This window comes from Littorina saxatilis, linkage group LG10, assembly GCF_037325665.1.
Source record: "Littorina saxatilis isolate snail1 linkage group LG10, US_GU_Lsax_2.0, whole genome shotgun sequence".
Lineage (NCBI taxonomy): Eukaryota > Metazoa > Mollusca > Gastropoda > Littorinimorpha > Littorinidae > Littorina > Littorina saxatilis.
Window position 1 is genome coordinate 33,925,342 of NC_090254.1, and position 19,516 is coordinate 33,944,857.

At 42.7% G+C, this 19,516-nt stretch overlaps 1 protein-coding gene across 1 annotated transcript in view; it reads right to left on the reverse strand.

Moving 5' to 3' along the window:
* Positions 1-19,516, reverse strand: part of LOC138978645 (deacetylase Oant_2987-like) — a 35,766-nt gene that overhangs the window by 11,318 nt on the left and 4,932 nt on the right. The window contains exons 2-5 of the mRNA XM_070351413.1: positions 14,365-14,481; positions 2,560-2,710; positions 2,015-2,100; positions 577-738 (exon numbers count right to left, since the gene is read on the reverse strand). Of these exons, the coding sequence (XP_070207514.1) occupies positions 577-738; positions 2,015-2,100; positions 2,560-2,710; positions 14,365-14,481 (516 nt within the window). The remainder of the gene's footprint in view (positions 1-576; positions 739-2,014; positions 2,101-2,559; positions 2,711-14,364; positions 14,482-19,516) is intronic.

The window sequence follows — 19,516 nt, forward strand, 5'->3', positions numbered from 1 at the left end:
GCCTTACCACTAGGGGGTAATTTTAGATTTTTTACAAAGGTTATGAACAGAAAGTCTGAGAAAACAAGGGCTGAAAAAGAAGGGAGTCTTAAATTGGGGAGTCTTAAAAGGGGGTTCCACTGTGCAAGGAATTTTCTCTGTCACTTCAACAAAACTATACAATACAAAAGCAGAACAATGGTGACTGCGAGTGAGAGCGAGAAATAAAAAGACAAAAAATACTGTACTCGCGTATTCTTATAATGTCATTTGCATCGTCTTCGTTAAACACGCGAGTACAGTGGTTTTTTGGTCTGTTTATTTAACACTTTCTAATCCACCGATGTTGACCAAGGTTTTTTTTTTGCCGAGACCAGCTGTGCTGCAGCAGGTCACTCAGAATTGTCGTAACTGTGTAGTAACTGTGTATCAACATGCTGGAATGCATGCAGGCGTTAGATCGACGTTACAGGAAGCGACTGAAGCTAACAGTCTGAGCGGATATATCCGTACCTGGTCTGATAGACACATATGAGTGGGTACGGATATATCCATACCTGGGAGACAATGAGTATACAATACAAAGCAAAAACTCACCAAAGCCATGGCCAATATCGAAGAGCACCCCTCGACGCTTCGCCTCCCAGACGTCGTGGTAGACTCTTCCCGTCTCCTTGTCAAGGAGACAGCCCTTGTGCCAGTGGAAGGCATGGGTGAAAATATCCCCTGCTCGCAAGTCTCCAGGGCAGCTTAGCACACCTGAAAAAACAAGAATTGTTTTATGCATGCTGTCATCCCCCGGAATCGGAGTATGGCTGCCTGAATGGTGGGGGGAAAACAGCCCTATGCATGATAAAAGCGGACTTGTGTCTACACTGTGAGTTTACATGGGAGTTGCAGTCCAACAACGCAATAGAAGAAGAAATGCGTGCTGGCTGTGTGTGTGTGAGTGTGTGTGTGTGCACATGTGTCTGTCTGTGTGTGTGTGTCTGTGTGTGAGTGCACATGTGTCTGTCTCTCTGCAGGTGTGTAAGTGTCTGTTAGTGTGTGAGTATTAGATCAAAGAAGTTTACTTTTTGCCATGAGTTATGTCATGTCAAAGCGAATTCCTTCTTCTCTGTGTAAAGTATTCAGCAGATCACCACAAATCTCTCCAGGCCTTTACACGAGATTACAGCATTTTTTTCATCAGCTCACATACCACAATTCTACAATTTATCGGTTTTCTGTGTAGCATAAGAATTTTTTTATTGAATTGAGTTTGTAACTGACAGATATATATATGTCAATCTGCAAATTTAATTCATAAAAAAAAATCCCTTGCAGCAAAAAAAGTTTAACTTGCTTTTTGGTATGTGTCGAAGTGGAGGGAAGCTCTTTTGTAAAGTCTTGACAGATCTGCAGTGGTTTGCATGGTAGTTAACATAGGAAGGAAGTTATCTTTAAAAGACATTAACAATTAAACCTGGGTCTGATTAGGCTTGGGAAATGTCAACAAGAATGGCACAAAAGATCAATTTCCTCAAAACAGTACGTCATCACAATATGTGTTAAAAAAAGCAGTTTTTAACTCAATCATCGACTACATTTTTTATTCTTTTATTTTCTATTATATATTTATCTAAATCACACACAAAAAATTCTTGCTTTAAAAAAAAAAAAAAAAATTCTTGTTGACAGGAGGTGGTGCATAGTTACGCTGATGGGGTCAATGTCGACAAATAGAGTGGGATTCCCTGTAGGTGGAGTTCCTGTAGGTGTATTCCCTGTATACAGGAAATACCACAGGGTGTAGTTCCTGTAGCGGATCGCTGATATCGCTGAAAGTCACGTGATGCTTAGTGACATCGGTAGAATTTGGTGTTTTTCGATATTTTTTTTATATTGCTTAGAAATTCGAGTATGGTTTGCAAGTTTTACTGAAAAACTCCACCCTGTGGGATTCCCTATATACAGGGAATCCCCCCCTACAGGAACTTCACCTACAGGGAATCCCACTCTTTTGGTCGACAGAGACCCCAACAGCCATAGTTACCTGGAGTTCTGACAGTAGGTACCGTAGAGAAAGAGTGGTGAACCATCAAGGGTACGCCAGCTTCCCCGGCCGCTTGCAAAGCTCGTCTGTTACAAAAATTGTTGTTAAATACAGAATTAACAAATTAAATAATAGGTTGATAACGGAAAATAAATAGCAGGTATATTTCTGACTAAATGAGCAATAATAAAAATTTAACAAAGTAAACAATGCAAGTCTTAATCTACCAAGTATCAATACACACCAACAAATGAATCAACATTATTTAGAAAACGGAAAAAGAGGGGAAAAGAAACAAGCGATTTAAAAATGATTCAATTCGCTTGTCACGATAGTCGTGCTGGGCATTCATTCGCAGCGAAACAAGAAGTGGGTGAAGGGAAGCAATTCAGATTATTTCCCTTGCACCTTCTTCCCATCTCTCTCTCTCACTCTCTCCATTTCTGTCTCTCTCTGCGTCCAGCATCGTTCCGACTTGTCCATCACGTTTCCTTTATCCCCTTTTTGGCTCATCAATTCTTCATCAATATTATCTCATATTTTACCTGTATGCCTCCGGTTCATTGCGGCCGTTGTCAGAGATGGCAACGCTGATACGGAGTTTGATGCCTACCACAAAGTCGCGGTTGTCACGTACGGAAGTCACACATCCGTCGACATCCACCTGATTCAGGGAGTCAATTTCACCCCCATCCTCTGCACAAAAAAATATATAACTGTCATCACCTGTCATGGATTATAAAGCTCTGTCAATACTTGACATCTGTTGTTTATTTTTAAATCGAGTACGTATTTTAAAATAATTCCCTTGTGTATTTGGTTTTAACTTTTCTTGTATTTTATGCAGTCATATTCTTTGTTGTATGTTATTAATGCATATTTTTTTTAATCGTATTTCATTCATAAATTTTTTTTAAAAAGAAGTAATTCATTACTTTCTTTACTCTTTACTTATTTTTCTTGCGTGTTCAGCCAGCTATATACTTTTACTTGTATGCGTAATTAATTAAGGTGGGTTGAGGGTTGGAGATGGGGGGGGGGGGGGGGGGGGGTTGTGTGTGTGTGTGTGTATGTGTGTGTGTGTGTGTGTGAGTGTATGTGTGTGTGTGTGTGTTTTTGTATGTGTGTGTGTTTTTGTATGTGTGTGTGTGTGTATGTGTGTGTGTGTGTGTATGTGTGTGTGTGTGTGTTTGTGTGTGTGTGTGTATGTGTGTGTGTGTGTGTGTGTGTGTGTGTGTGTGTGTGTGTGTTTAAATGAGCAAAATAAAAAAGGAAGTCTGTCAATCTGCCACTGCTACCCACGTCAAAGTTAAGTGCTGTTCACATGGCAGACTTACAACCAACTTTTGCCGTTTGAAAATCGCTCCCGAGTCGTTGAAAAGTCTGCCATGTGAACTGCACCAGCGATTTAGAAACGATTCGGGCCAGACTCAGGGGCAGCCACTCCAAAACTCAGTTGAGCACTGCTCGATTCGGCCGTGACTCGTCAGTGATTATGTCTGGACTTTACTGATTGGTTAGCTCTAGCCTTTCCTTCTCCGGAAAACAACAAAGACGACCGGACAATCCCGAAAGGCTAAGTTTGGCGAGAATCGCCGCTTAAAACTAATATGCGAGTGTGTGCTGTTCACATGGGCAGCGATTTTGATTTGACTTGCTGCCAACTAAAATTGCTTGAAAGTTGGGGGAAAGTTGGTTGCAAGTCTGACATGTGAACAGCATTTTATGTTCTTCTCCAAGTTATTCATTGTGGACAATTAAATCCACCAGTGACCACGCTTAAAATATCAAAAAGTATAATTAATGTGAGGTAAGGTCGTGTTTTCAATGACAAATTCAGTACATAAAAATTAACTGACATATATGTTACTAGAGGAATACCCGGCAAAGCCGGGTGAATCGCGAGACAGAGTATGCAGCGTGGCGGTTCGCCGGCTTAAGCACGTGTTGAACATTTTCATCCACCAGTTTGTGCCCACACAAAGGAAGGCAAGAACATACAGAGAGACAAAAGCCGCCAGACCCCATCACAAACAGAACTCTACAATCCACAGGTGTTGCCTGGCGAGCTAGCTATAAATAGCTCACAACTTCTAAGGCGAACAACTCTGCAGAGTCTGCTGTGAAGGGCGACGGTAGTCTCCCTGTCACACTCGACCCCCTTTGAATGAACTTTGTCCCCAAAGTTCGGAACCATGGACCCGCCAAGCTTAGGTCCCTCCCAGGTTGGTGGAATGGGAAGAGCACGAAAATGATTCAGTGGCCTGAACATTTCATGTCGAGTCCCATCCCTGTCGACGACGCCAAATGTAACCGAGTGCCGAAACACCACAATCACCTTTGAAGGCGAAGTCCACTCAAACGGGATTGAGAATTTTAGAGCTTATTTCTAAGCCCTATAATAACTGTTATGGCTTCTCAAAGGAAGGCCAGAACATACAGAGAGACAAAATCCGCCAGACCCCATCACAAACAGAACTCGACAATCCACAGGTGTTGCCTACACACACACACACACACACACACACACACACACACACACACACACACACAGAGAGAAGCCGTATATATCTATAAATGTATAGAGATAAATGACAGTGGATTTTTCGATAAATAGATTCGACCTTTGCACTTTTACAGTGAGGACAACTTACGGGTACATGCAAGGAAAGCCGCGTTCTGGACAGTGCAGTGACCTTCTAAAAATAGTAACGGGAATATCTGAAGCTGCTTGGAAGGAAGGGAGATAAACGCGCAAAACACTGGAGAAGATAAGGAAGAGTTACTGGGAATGGATCTACAGAAAAACCAAAATCGGTTCACCGCGCCGCGCATAGAGTACGTGTTGAAAATTCTCATCGACCAGGTTGTGTCTGGGGTCTACCTGAATATGCCCACCAAATTTGAAGCAGATCCATCGAGAACTTTGGCCGTGCATCGCGAACACACACACACACACACAGACAGACAGACAGACACAAGTCGTATCTATATATATAGATGAACAATGACTGCTTGAGTCTCTCTCTCTCCCTCTCTCTCTTTCAGTCTGTCTGTTTGTCTGTCTCTGGTCAGTCATTCCCACTGTACGTCCGGTGGTAATAGGGACCTTTAAGTCCCCTTTGGAAGTACTAATGTTTCATTTAACCCCACACACACCCCCCCCCCCCCCCCCCCCCCCCCCTCTCTATCTCTCTCGCACACACACTGGGCACATACACACTGGCAAACACACATTGCCGTCCGGTCAATCAGTTTAAAGTTCTTCCCCAATAGTCTGCAAAGAAATTACCCTGGCCAGGTCGCAAAAATTGTACCTGGCTTCAGCGATGATTCATTCTCAAAAGCATTGTGTCTTATTTATGAATAAATTCAACTGTCTTTGTGAGAAACTCTAAACTCAAGTTAAGATCAAATCAAATCAAATCAAATCAAATTTTATTTTTCGAGGGTTGTGGCATAAGCAATACAACGAGCTTTTTTTCAACCAGCCCTCGCCCAGAGAGGGGACTAATCTAATCACATATTTACACGGATATTAACGTAGAAAAAAAGGTAGAGAAAAACAACAACATATGAATATTTACACATTACATATTATACACAAATATAAAGCGTCGTATATGTAACGTAGTGAAAACAATGCTGAATACACATGCACGAGTAAATGTGTTATTAATTTGAGTGTTTTTGTGTGGATATAATGAACACTGATGCTTTGGACAAATGAAAATATAACCAAACGAAGTCTTCCATCACTGTGATTTTTCGTAATTTAACATTAAATACAGTGAAACTGAAAGGTGTTTTTTGAAAGTATTGAGACTCATTGGGACTCTCACAAATTCCGGGAGAGAATTCCACAGGACGCTGCCAGAATAGGCTAAGCTTGATTTGAAGAGATCTATCCTTGGAATTGGGACGTTAAACTTTCGGTTTGGTTTGACTTTAAAGTTTGCAACGAAAGTTCGTGGTGCATGGCCGGAAAGTATTTTGTGAAGGAGCACGCCTTCATTTAATTTAAATCTTTCTTTTAGTGGGAGAATCTTAAGTTTCTTATAATCATCAAATACAAGACTGGATTGTTTCAGTAAAATTAGTTTCAGCGCTCGCCTATGTAAACTATACAATGGTTTTAAAATATTAGCACTGGCAGAGTCCCAGATGGTTGAACAATAATCTGTGATGGTTTGTATATATGCGTTAAAGTACAGGGCCGGACTACCGGGGGGGGGGGGGGGGGGGGGGGTTTATGGGGGTTGCGCACCCCCCCCCCCCCCAATCCTAAACATGTACCTCACTTATTTAAAACATTTTTTATTGTTGTTTATTTTATGCCGTTTCATGCAAGGAGCGACCATTTTCCTATCTCAGAATATGACCTACCCATCAGCTTCAGGGGGCTTCGCTTCCTGACACCCACAAGGGGCTCTGTCCCTTGACCTCGCCAGGGGGAACATCCCCCTGGACCACCACTGGCAACCCCCCTCCTTCTCTTAGCCTAGTCCGGCCCTGAAGTATAATAACCTTGAGTGCTGATCTAGAAAGTTTAATTCTATTTAACTGATATATTTTTCTGGACATTGTTTTACATACCGACCGAACATGATGGGCCCAAGACAAATTATTATCGATATTTACTCCCAAAACTTTATGATCTCCTACCTCCTCTATTGCGTCGTTACCAAATAATATGGAATGAGGATTGTTTCGTATGTTTTGTCTCTTTTGTCTTGTTGTTATTAACATGTATTTGGTCTTTTTAGGGTGAAGACTCATGTGGTTATACTCCGTCCAATGAATGAGATCATCTACACTGTTCTGCAACGATGAATAAACTTTGTCTAATTTTTTATCAGTAGTGTGTAGGGTCGTATCGTCAGCAAAGAGTTCGCAGTCATCATTAATACTAAGAGGAAGATCATTAATATACAGGGAAAAGAGTAGTGGTCCAAGGACAGAGCCCTGGGGAACCCCGTATAACACAGGTGGATACGGTTGAATTAACGCAGACAGACTGCTCTCGCCCAACTAAGAAAGAGAGAGAGAGAGAGAGAGAGAGAGAGAGAGAGAGAGAGAGTGTCCCCGATGCTTATGCAGACTGCTAAGTCAACATCAGCGTTCTATTAGTCAGAAAATTCCCCTTATGTTAATGAAAATTGACTAGTTCCCAACTGCCCTTCCACGTAGTGACGTACTCCTCTCTCTTTGCTGCTTCATTTTATTTTCCAAACTTCAAACCTAGTTATTTATGGTTCATCGAATGGACATAAAATGAAGCGTTCCAGGCCTGTCTATATTGGTGCATAATAAGCCAGATGTACAGTTTGATGGCTGTGTTCCACTTTCATGGCAACTTTCGACGGCAGGTAACATTTTCACTGCACAGCACGCCCACAAACATGGCGTCGAGCCAGCAACACAACCTAGGTGGCTATGGTCCGTTTCAAACATTAGAAACTTCACCGCTGTGCAGAAAGGTTGTCTGGATGTTGTCGGTGCTGTAACGTGCCAGCGCCAATGCACGCCGCGCCTTATCCACGTTCATAGGCCACGTTTCAGCCAATACAAATTAGTGGCAGCTGTTGGCTGTAAATTAATGCCATCTGTTTTGGAGTAGCTTCCTTCAGCAGTGCCGCTTCACTAAAACAGTCAACTCACGCAGCTGTGCATTCTTTTACATTCGTAACTAGATCTCCCAGATAAGTGGATCGATAATAAAATTATATAAAAATGTTGTTTTTCTTCTTCTTTGATAAACAACCATCAGTCACTGCATGGTGTATGAGCAGGCATTGATACCCCAAAACAACAACACCAAATGGTGGACTAAGAAAACTGATGATTTTGCTCGTGAAGACACCATGGACTGAGAAAGAAGACAGACAGAAGGGGATCAAGGGCCGCGTGGTGCTGGGGGAGGGGCGGAGAGCGAAGAAAGGAAGGATAAGAAAAGCTGCCAGGAAGGTGAGGTGATCAGTCACTGAGACTGCCAAGTGCTACAGAACGAACCACCAGACATCGGTGACGCGCCTATTTCGTGCAACACTCTCACCAGTCAAAAACAAAAATAAAATTAAAAAAACAGGTTCAAAGCTACCATAAATTTCAGCATTTGCGTGCCAAGCTGGAATAAAAAGCAGAGCGAGGTTAGGGCCCAACTCCACGCGATAAAACGTCACAAGGCTTCTACTTCTAGCCCCCAACACTGAACGGCAGAGACGGGAGAAAACAAGATGGCGGCGGACAGGCCGACCCAAGAAATCTGGACAGCTACGGTTGTGGACGTGGCAGGGATCGAGCAAAGAGGCTGAAAAGAAGAAAAAAAAAGGTTGTAAGAGAGGAGATGAGGCAAGGGATGGGAGAGGAGGGGAGGGGAGGGGGGGGGGGGGGAGGACAACTAGCAGCAGCAACACGATCGATACGATGAACAAGAGCGGCAGCTGTCGACTGAAAGCCAAGCCGCTGTCGTTTCAAAGAGGGGAAAAAAGAAAAGGAGAAGAAAAAAACTGTTCTGCAAATACACAAAGCCCTACATGGTCATGTCAGCACTGGCCACCGAGCTTGCTGGGGTTCTCGGCCGGTGTGGTCTTTTACGACGACACTGAGTGACAAGAGAGAAAAACTTGAAACCAACAACTCAAGTTGCGTCAGTGACAACAATTAAACAACGCCTACACTAAATCGAGGACGTCGATCAGTTTTCGGTGTTCGCCATTCCGCCTGAGTACAAATAGTAAAACAAAATCGGTTCCTTAAATAATTGCAAAGAACAAGCACAATGTGCAGTTGTGCAACCGAAAGCTTGAAAGCCCTGTTCAGTGTGCATTCTGTGTCCATGTTATTGTTAGTCGGCCGGGGTGTCGCTGCCGAGTGCTCCCTAAAACACCACCCCCCAGGGACAGAATTGGTGAATAAAGCGGTTAGCCTGTCACGAACTAAGTCAGTGCTAGCACCAGTTAAAGGCCAGTATATCGATGGACACACGACGTTTATACTAAAAATAATGAGTAATTGAATATCCCCAAACCGTCTGACCGTCACCACCGCAAAGAACAAGTTAGTCGTGCACACGATGATACTGAGAAAAAACCATCATAGTATATCATCATGTGTTACTCGAATTGAGTATCAGGTAGGCCTAGTCATAGTCAGGCTCTTCGGGGCCTCGGGCTCTTCAAGGCCTCCCCAGTCCACTACATTGATCAACAAACATTTCCAGTAAAACCCTTTATCCCCTATAGCACTGTGTTCCTTTCTACCCGCTTACCAGTTAATAACTTTTAAGCTTTAAACAGAACACTTGGAAGTAGGTCTTGTAGACAGGTTCGTCGCTGTACATAAAAAGGACGGATGCATGCACTAACCATGCCGCCAAGTACATTTCTCAAAGGCATGACTGATATGTAACTGATCACTCTGAGTCGGCACAATATATTTTTCCCTGCTTTGTAATCATGGCATGAGAGTAGGCTATAATCCTTTTCATAACAGTAAAAGGATACTAAGTGATAGCAATAGTTAATAGAATATTGATCGACATAGGTTAAAAGGAAGAACACTTGGAACTAGGTCTTATACTTATGGACAGGTTCGTCGCTTTACATAAAAAGGACGGATGCATGCACTAACCATGCCGCCAAGTACATTTTTCAAAGGCATAACCGACATGTAACTGATCATTCTGAGTCAACAAAATAATATTATATTCGTGTGAATTCTTTTGCCCCAGCTTAGTGAACATGATAGTGTAATCCTTTTCAGTCATAACAGCAAGTGGATAGTGATGCGAATGCCTCGGTAGTATTGTCGTCATAGCCTCACCATGGTTACAGGATGCGACAGACTGTTGCCATGACTCCCAACGCCATGTCTTGCTAATTGGTTTGGCTTCCCGGCCTTTTGAACTGCTAAATCGATGCTGTCGATCCTAGGCGAGCAGTCTAATTTAATGGTCAGGCGATTGCAGACAACAGCCGGGTTCGAGGCTGTTATTGTATACCTTCTTCTTCTTCGTTCGTAGGCTGAAACTCCCCACGTTCACTCAGGTTTTTGCACGAGTGGGTTTTTACGTGTATGACCGTTTTTACCCCGCCATTCAGGCAGCCACACGCCGCTTTCGGAGGAAGCATGCTGGGTATTTTCGTGTTTCTATAACCCATCGAACTCTGACATGGATAACAGGATCTTTTCCGTGTGCACCTGGTCTTGTGCTTGCGTGTACACACGAAGGGGGATAAGGCCCTGCACATAAGTTGACCTGGGAGATCGGAAAAATCTCCACCCTTAACCCACCAGGCGGCCGCGACCAGGATTTGAACTCACGACGTTCCGATTAGGAGGCCGATGTCTTATCCACTATGCCACTGCGCCCGTCTTTATTGTATACCGAACCAGGAGGTTGCTGAAATGTCGTCAATGCCGACTTATACTATCAATAGTCATCAAACCATCCAGGCAGAGCACTAAATCATAAGAAATATTTAAAGTGTTGTCGCTGTTTCTGCAGTTGAGATGAACATGGCGATAACGATAATGCTTGTTGGTGAATTAAGTGGTGGTGTAGCCTACATGTACTTTTATCACCGGAATAAACGGCCTGGTTTAAATGCATCAAAAGCACATTATTACTTACTGCTTACTAAGCTATTTTTGTGTGTGCTGAGTTTATGGAACGCGGTAACGGTGTTAATATGTGCGACGTTTTACCCAAGCAGCAGAACAATATGCTGGGCATATGAAATCATAGGGCATGGTATATGGCAATGATGTGGAAAACCCATGCGGAAGTCATAGAAATAGCAAATGGAAATGAAGTGTCTGCCATATGGATTTTAAGTGGATAAGACATCAAAACCACATATATGCCACATCAGAATTAAAAACTATCAAATGATAGTGTGGTACATGTTTGCTGTATATATATGGCACTTCTTTGCCACATGTTTGATTTTTTTTAAACATTTCTGGCGAGACACAATTTCAATGTCTTCAAACTGATCTGGATCTGGATCTTTTACGTTGCAGGAACCACTGTTGGTCATCTTCGCAACTGATTTTCTTGATGCTAGCCGTTGGCACTGTGACACAACCATTTATAAAGGTCATTGGTACCAATGGTTCAGGAGTGATTTAGAGACAACAGTATCAATGGTTGATGAGGTAACCAAAAGGTTATCATTGAACAGATTAGACCTGACAGTATTATAACTTGACCAAATGAGACTGACTCAGTGTCAGAAGCTGTGCCCATTAAAAATGCATCAAGTGTATAAAAAGAGCAGTGTTGATGGAAACTACCATGACTACCATAATCCTTCGCATCAGTTCTTCTCACTTATTTATTGTGAATTGTTTCTTACAGCTGACGATATATGCTAGCAGGTCACGTGGGACTAGTACAAACTGGGCAACAAGAAGACCTCAACAAACGCAACACGGCCACACCAACCCGTTTCGTTCCCTTGTTTTGCCCCCCCCCCCCTCTCTCTCTCTCTCTCTCTCTCTCTCTCTCTCTCTCTCTCTCTCCCTCTCTCTCTCTCTCTCTCTCTCTCTCCCAAGAACAGATTGTATGAAAAGGCCCAGCCTTAAATCTTTATCCTTATAAAATAAAGTTCAGTTTCAGTCTCTCTCCCCCCCCCCCCCCCCATACACACACACACACACATAGACAGACAGAGAGATAGAGAGACACACAGACACAGACACAGACACATCTATCCTGTTAAACACCTCTCTGTCCACCTCCTTTGGAGTTTGACAGAGAAGTAGAGGTTGCATGCCGAGTCTCAGTGATTATCAAAAATAATGGTCGAAGTTTGCAGATCATGAAAAATGCGAGCTTCAGCGAGCTTTTTCATGACCGCGAACTGAGACCATTATTTTTGATAATCACTGAGACGAGGTATGTAACCTCTTTATTCCTCCTTTCTTCAGTTATTCAAAGAAAAGAGGAGTTTTTGTGCAAAAGTTTGATCGAATCATATTCACCCAACCAGTCTACCTGCGCAGGCGATCGATTAATGCGCGGTTGTATAGTTCCGTGCAAATCATTCAATTTTGTTAACACTTCTTGTCAGTTTCCATGTTTTGAACTAAAATAGTTATGTTGTCATTCTGCTGTGGCGGTAAAGGCAGATAGTGTGTGTTCTGTTCATGTTTTGGTATCGCTCAGGAAATGTTCTTTCCTCGAATGTGACTAGCAGACGAAGTTTTACACCCGTGTTCCAACGTTAAAAACTGTATGAAGTTCAGTTTTCTGGGACAAAATAGTGTATGAAACCACTGCATGTTCTTTAAGTTGATTAAATGTTTGAAATTGATTGCGTGTGATCTGTTTACAGGGCCGGACCAAATGAGTTGTAAGGGAGGGGTTCCTCCTTTTTTTGGGGGGGGAAATCAGCGAAGTGGCGAAGCCACAAGCGCGCGCCTGGTGAACTAGGGGGGTCCGGGGGCATGCTCCCCCGGAAAATTTTTGAAAAACGGTTAAAATCTGTGCAATCTTGTGCATTCTGGGCCTTGTTTTGAGGGTTAAGAGCAGCATTGTTTTGGTGCTAAAACTAGTAAAAAAAACAAAAAACACTCAAAGCAAGGTACATGCTTTTTCCAGGGGTGGGGTTCCGGAACCCCTGGAACCCCCCCCTGGGTCCGGCCCTGGACTTTATAAAATGAAATATTGTTGAAACTGACCGTCGGATTGCAGTCTTGTCGATGCACAGGCGGAAGGTATCGTCCACTGGACTACTACTATCACAGAAAGACTACAAGGTACGTCACTCACCTTCGAGTCTTCTGTGTGCTTGGAGTCGCTTCCTGGGGAAAAATATTGTTCAAGACGGTTTGCCTCTTCCTACAGTCTGTGTAAGGTCAAATAAATACAGTTGAATGATTGTTTGAACTGTATGTACCTTTAATTTTCAGCTTCCGTCCGCTGCAGGTTGTTATTAACAATCATTTGGACGAATCTTCGTTTGCGAGCCGCTAACTTCCACTTGGCGTCAAACTCATGCATCCGCACCGAATATGCATACCAGCGCTCATTGGTTAATAACAGGATATTCGATGATTATTTTCCCGTGGGTAGCTTCCATTTGCTGCACAAAATTTACATATGTTTTAGACCAATGACCCATGAGCTATCGAGGATTCGGGCCCGTTGTTGGGTAAGTGATTTTGGTTGTTGGGCAAGTTACCGAAAAATGACTAGCCCTACAAGTTTACAGAGAGAAAGAAGCAGAGGGGGAAATAACACGGATTATCTCTCGACACAAATGCGTCACTTCTAGTTCATACCCTGCCCTTCAAGTCACAAGTCACGTACGGCAGTCCAAAGTTCATTCAGCATAAGTCAGTGACACTGCTATCTTTGTCTATTCTGATACCACTGGGGCTTAATCCTGAACTCACGTTTCCGTACAAACAATGGCTTATTCAACTGTGTGTAGGTCTGCTGTCTCCACTTGTCCGGCCAGGTTGGACAAAATGTCAAGTGCGACTGATAAGTGTATGTTCATGCACAATCTCTCTCAGTCTCCATGTGGGAACATCGTATGCATGCACTCTCTCTCTCTCTCTCTCTCTCTCTCTCTCTCTCTCTCTCTCAATATTTCTCTGTCTGTCTCTCCCTCTCTCAATCTCTCTGTCTGTCTCTCTGTCTGTCTGTTTGTCTGTCTGTCTGTCCCTCTGTCTGTCTATTAGCGGCGGGGATACTACGACATTTCGTTACTCCAGTCAAGGGATTTTCGTCTGCATGCGTGTGTGAGCGTGCGTAGGTACACTATTTTATCCGAATAAAGACTTGCATGATTAATGAATAAGCTCAACAACAACAACAACAACAACAACGACAACCACAACAACAAACACACACACACACACAACCAAATTTGACTTTTAAACGAAAGAAGCTGATACATGTACGAAGTATTGCAAGTGTTTTTGCTCTTCTTTGTTATCTATCAGCTCCCATCGGATGATACCGAACAAGACATTCTCAGCCCAACAAGACATACTCAGCCCAACAAGACATACAAGACATTCTCAGCCCAACAAGACATACTCAGCCCAACAAGACATACAAGACATTCTCAGCCCAACAAGACATACTCAGCCCAACAAGACATACAAGACATTCTCAGCCCAACAAGACATACTCAGCCCAACAAGACATACAAGACATTCTCAGCCCAACAAGACATACTCAGCCCAACAAGACATACAAGACATTCTCAGCCCAACAAGACATACTCAGCCCAGCAAGACATTCTCAGCCCAACAAGACATACTCAGCCCAACAAGACATACAAGACATTCTCAGCCCAACAAGACATACTCAGCCCAACAAGACATACTCAGCCCAGCAAGAGCAGCAGAAGCCAGGCCATGGGAGGCGATGTGGAGAAAGGCGTACAGACGACATTTGCTTTGATCCTTGATAAACTTCCTCAGTCCATTCAAAGTACTGCATCCTGCAACACAATGATTCCACCGTCTGTTCAGTTAATTCAGCTTAAAATCAATAAAAGTGATATCGCTCTCCAAGAATCAATCAATCAATCAATATGAGGCTAATATCGCGCGTATTCCGTGGGTACAGTTCTAAGCGCAGGGATTTCTTTTTTTTTAATATTTTTTTTTAAATGCGATTTATTTATGCCGTGTGAGATGGAATTTTTTTTACACAATACATCACGCATTCACATCGGCCAGCAGATCGCAGCCATTTCGGCGCATATCCTACTTTTCACGGCCTATTATTCCAAGTCACACGGGTATTTTGGTGGACATCTTTTATCTATGCCTATACAATTTTGCCAGGAAAGACCCTTTTGTCAATCGTGGGATCTTTAACGTGCACACCCCAATGTAGTGTACACGAAGGGACCTCGGTTTTTCGTCTCATCCGAAAGACTAGCACTTGAACCCACCACCTAGGTTAGGAAAGGGGGGAGAAAATTGCTAACGCCCTAACGCCCTGACCCAGGGTCGAACTCGCAACCTCTCGCTTCCGAGCGCAAGTGCGTTACCACTCGGCCACCCAGTCCACCCAAGAAGCAGCCATACAATATTGAAAAATACCGTTATGCGTGACGAACGTGTTTGAATTGACTCGCCTGCAAACGACAGCAGCAGCAGAAAAAAAAAACAACAACCCAATAACAACACTCTTAGATAGTCTCGATCCTGTGCAGATTTTGTTAAATTTCTGCAACCAATTCAATGTCATTGAATATCAACAAATTTTGAGATCAGTACAATGTTATTAATTTCTGTTGTGGTCATCTATATATCCAACAACACTTTCTGATCCACTGCTTGCTTAGAAGGTCTGACTGACTAATAGGGTTTTACGTCCTCACAGGAATAAGTACGTATTAGGGACATTACTTGAATATGATAGGAGGGAAATGTGGCCGGGGGGGGGGGGGGGGGTGTCAAAGGGGAGGCAAGGGCCAATACAAAAACAACAACTGTACAGTCGGCTAATACATAGATAGATAAAAAAAAACAAGTCGCGTAAGGCGAAAATACAATATTTTTTTTTATTTTTTTTTTTTACAATATTTAGTCAAGTAGCTGTCGAACTCACAGAATGAAACTGAACGCAACGCAACGCAGCAAGACCGTATACTCGTAGCATCGTCACTCCACCGCCCGTGGCAAAGGCAGTGCCCGTGGAATTGACAAGAAGAGCGGGGTATTCGTTGCGCTGAGAAGGATAGCACGCTTTTCTGTACCTCTCTTCGTTTTAACTTTCTGAGCGTGTTTTTAATCCAAACATATCATATCTATATATTTTTGGAATCAGGAACCGACAAGGAATAAGATGAAAGTGTTTTTAAATTGATTTCGAAAAAAAAATTTTGATAATAATTTTTATATATTTAATTTTCAGAGCTTGTTTTTAATCCGAATATAACATATTTATATGTTTTTGGAATCAGCAAATGATGGAGAATAAGATAAACGTAAATTTGGATCGTTTTATAAATTTTTATTTTTTTTTACAATTTTCAGATTTTTAATGACCAAAGTCATTAATTAATTTTTAAGCCACCAAGCTGAAATGCAATACCGAAGTCCGGGCTTCGTCGAAGATTACTTGACCAAAATTTCAACCAATTTGGTTGAAAAATGAGGGCGTGACAGTGCCGCCTCAACTTTCACGAAAAGCCGGATATGACGTCATCAAAGACATTTATCAAAAAAATGAAAAAAACGTTCGGGGATTTCATACCCAGGAACTCTCATGTCAAATTTCATAAAGATCGGTCCAGTAGTTTAGTCTGAATCGCTCTACACACACACACAGACACACACACACACGCACACACGCACACACGCACATACACCACGACCCTCGTTTCGATTCCCCCTCGATGTTAAAATATTTAGTCAAAACTTGACTAAATATAAAAAGAGAGATTCATAGAAGGTGGCAACATCGCAAGGCTTCGAAACTTTAAATCCTGTAACAGTGTAAGACTTACATCCTCACGAATAACCGACACTGAATACATCTGTAACAAGTCGCGTAAGGCGAAAATACAATATTTAGTCAAGTAGCTGCCATTTTTCAGCAAGACCGTAGCATCGTCAGTCCACCGCTCATGGCAAAGGCAGTGAAATTGACAAGAAGAGCGGGGTAGTAGTTGCGCTCAGAAGGATAGCACGCTTTTCTGTACCTCTCTTTGTTTTAACTTTCTGAGCGTGTTTTTAATCCAAACATATCATATCTATATGTTTTTGGAACACACACACACACACACACACACACACACACACGCACATACACCACGACCCTCGTTTCGATTCCCCCTCGATGTTAAAATATTTAGTCAAAACTTGACTAAACATAATAACAAGTCGCGTAAGGCGAAAATACAATATTTAGTCAAGTAGCTGTCGAACTCACAGAATGAAACTGAACGCAATGCCATTTTTCAGCAAGACCGTATACTCGTAGCATCGTCAGTCCACCGCTCATGGCAAAGGCAGTGAAATTGACAAGAAGAGCGGGGTAGTAGTTGCGCTAAGAAGGATAGCACGCGTTTCTGTACCTCTCTTTGTTTTAACTTTCTTCGGTATTGCATTTCAGCTTGGTGGCTTAAAAATTAATTAATGACTTTGGTCATTAAAAATCTGAAAATTGTAAAAAAAAATAAAAATTTATAAAACGATCCAAATTTACGTTTATCTTATTCTCCATCATTTTCTGATTCCAAAAACATATACATATGTTATATTTGGATTAAAAACAATCTCTGAAAATTAAAAATATAAAAATTATGATCAAAATTAAATTTCCGAAATCGATTTAAAAACTATTTCATCTTATTCCTTGTCGGTTCCTGATTCCAAAAACATATAGATATGATATGTTTGGATTAAAAACACGCTCAGAAAGTTAAAACGAAGAGAGGTACAGTAAAGCGTGCTAAGAAGCACAGCGCAACCGCTGCCGCGCCAAACAGGCTCGTCACTTTCACTGCCTTTTGCACTAGCGGCGGACTACGGTCAGTTTCATTCTGTGAGTTCGACTGAGCTTGACTAAATGTTGTATTTTCGCCTTACGCGACTTGTTTTAAATTGACAACGGGCCAAAACTGAGATGGTGTCCTCGCCGGCATTGGGTGGCGGGGTGGGGTGGTATCATATTACTGAGACAGACAGACAGAGAGGGAGAAACAGAGAGAGACTTAGAGAGACTCAGATATCAAAACGATTGAACATCCTCGCCCCCATAACAACGATTGAGGTAGACTGGGGTCATCTTCAGGTCTTGATCAGCCTTGCCCCTGTTGTCTATACACAGTCACTGAATGATGACAAAATGGGTTGCACTGAGTTGCTCGTGTCGCCTCAGTGTCGGCTTCCCCTTTTCAAGTTTTCCGAACCCCTCAACAATTTCTACTGTGACCTGGCCAACTTCCCTCGAGGCGTGCTGAGGTTTCATATATTCACGCATGTCATGATCGACTACGTCTTCAAACAGCACGAGCGCCCCGCAGCGTTTAGCAAATGTTTGCTAAAGCCAGCCGTTGCCTGAAAGGAGTTGGCGGCTTGGCAAATATTGCCCCTGTGTAGGTAGGCTGCGTATGAAAAGTTCCACACAATTTCAGTCGTCTCTCCGCACAACAAAAGTTTGTGCAGCGGCATTGGGGGTCGACTTGGTTGCGCTTATGCAAACCGATTATGACTACTAATTATTCTCGTCGGAAAGGATCTTGGCTGCTTGCCAGACAAACAAACTCCGTTCAGTGTGCATGCTCTCGAGCTACAGTCCCGTCTGACCTTTTTGGCGTGCTGGCCATATTTTTCACACATGCGCAAAGAGTGCTGTTAACCCGTGATTTATAAAAATGTAAAAACATTTTACAAATCACATCGAACCTAAAACCGCGATTTGTACAAATGTAAAAAATATCGCATTCCACAAAGTAATGCATGGCTTTTATTATCATTAATTTTTCTTGTTTAGAGCTGAGTGGTGGGGGTGGTTTTAGTTCCACATCCCATTTTGGTGCAATCCCATTTTGCCGCCGTCCCATTTTTTGTCCCATCCCATTTTCGCGACATTTCACAAGCCAAGCGTCATTTTACTAACATGTCATAACAATAGCGCGACATCCCATTTTGACACCATATCCCATTTGGCCGCCATGCTGTTTCACCGCATTCCATTTCGCCCCCATCCCATTGTCGCGACATTTCACAAGCCAAGCGTCATTTTACTACCGTGTCATAACAATAGCGCAACATCCCATTTTGACACCATCCCATTTGGCCGCCATCCGATTTTTTATTTATTTTTCTTTATTTATACTACTATACTGCGTTATTCAACTATGAAGACATTCCGTTTACGCCAAATCCCATTTTTGCCACAATCCAAAATGTCGCGAAATATGGATGGCGGCAAAATGGGATGACGGCAAAACAGCATGGCGACAACATGGAATGTGGCGCTAGTGGTATGACACGGTGGTAAAATGACACTTGGCCTGTGAAATGTCGAAAAAATGGGATGGGGGCAAAATGGGATAACGGCGAAACGGGATTGCGCCAAAATGGGATGTGGAGCTATTAATGGTACATGACATTGTGGTAAAATGACACTTGGCCTGTAAAAAATGTCGTAAAAATGGGATGGGGGCGAAATGGGCTAACGGCGAAACAGGATTGCGCCAAAATAGGATGTGGAGCCAATGATACATGATATGGTGGTAAAATGACACTTAGCCTGAGAAATGTCGCCAAAATGGGATGGGGGCGAATTGGGATAACGGCGAAACGGGACTAATAGATCCCTTTTTACATTTAGTCAAGTTTTGACTAAATGTTTTAACATAGAGGGGGAATCGAGACGAGGGTCGTGGTGTGTGTGTGTGTGTGTGTGTCTGTGTGGTGTGTGTGTGTCTGTCTGTGTGTCTGTGCGTGTGTGTAGAGCGATTCAGAGTAAATTACTAGACCGATCTTTATGAAATTTGACATGAAAGTTCC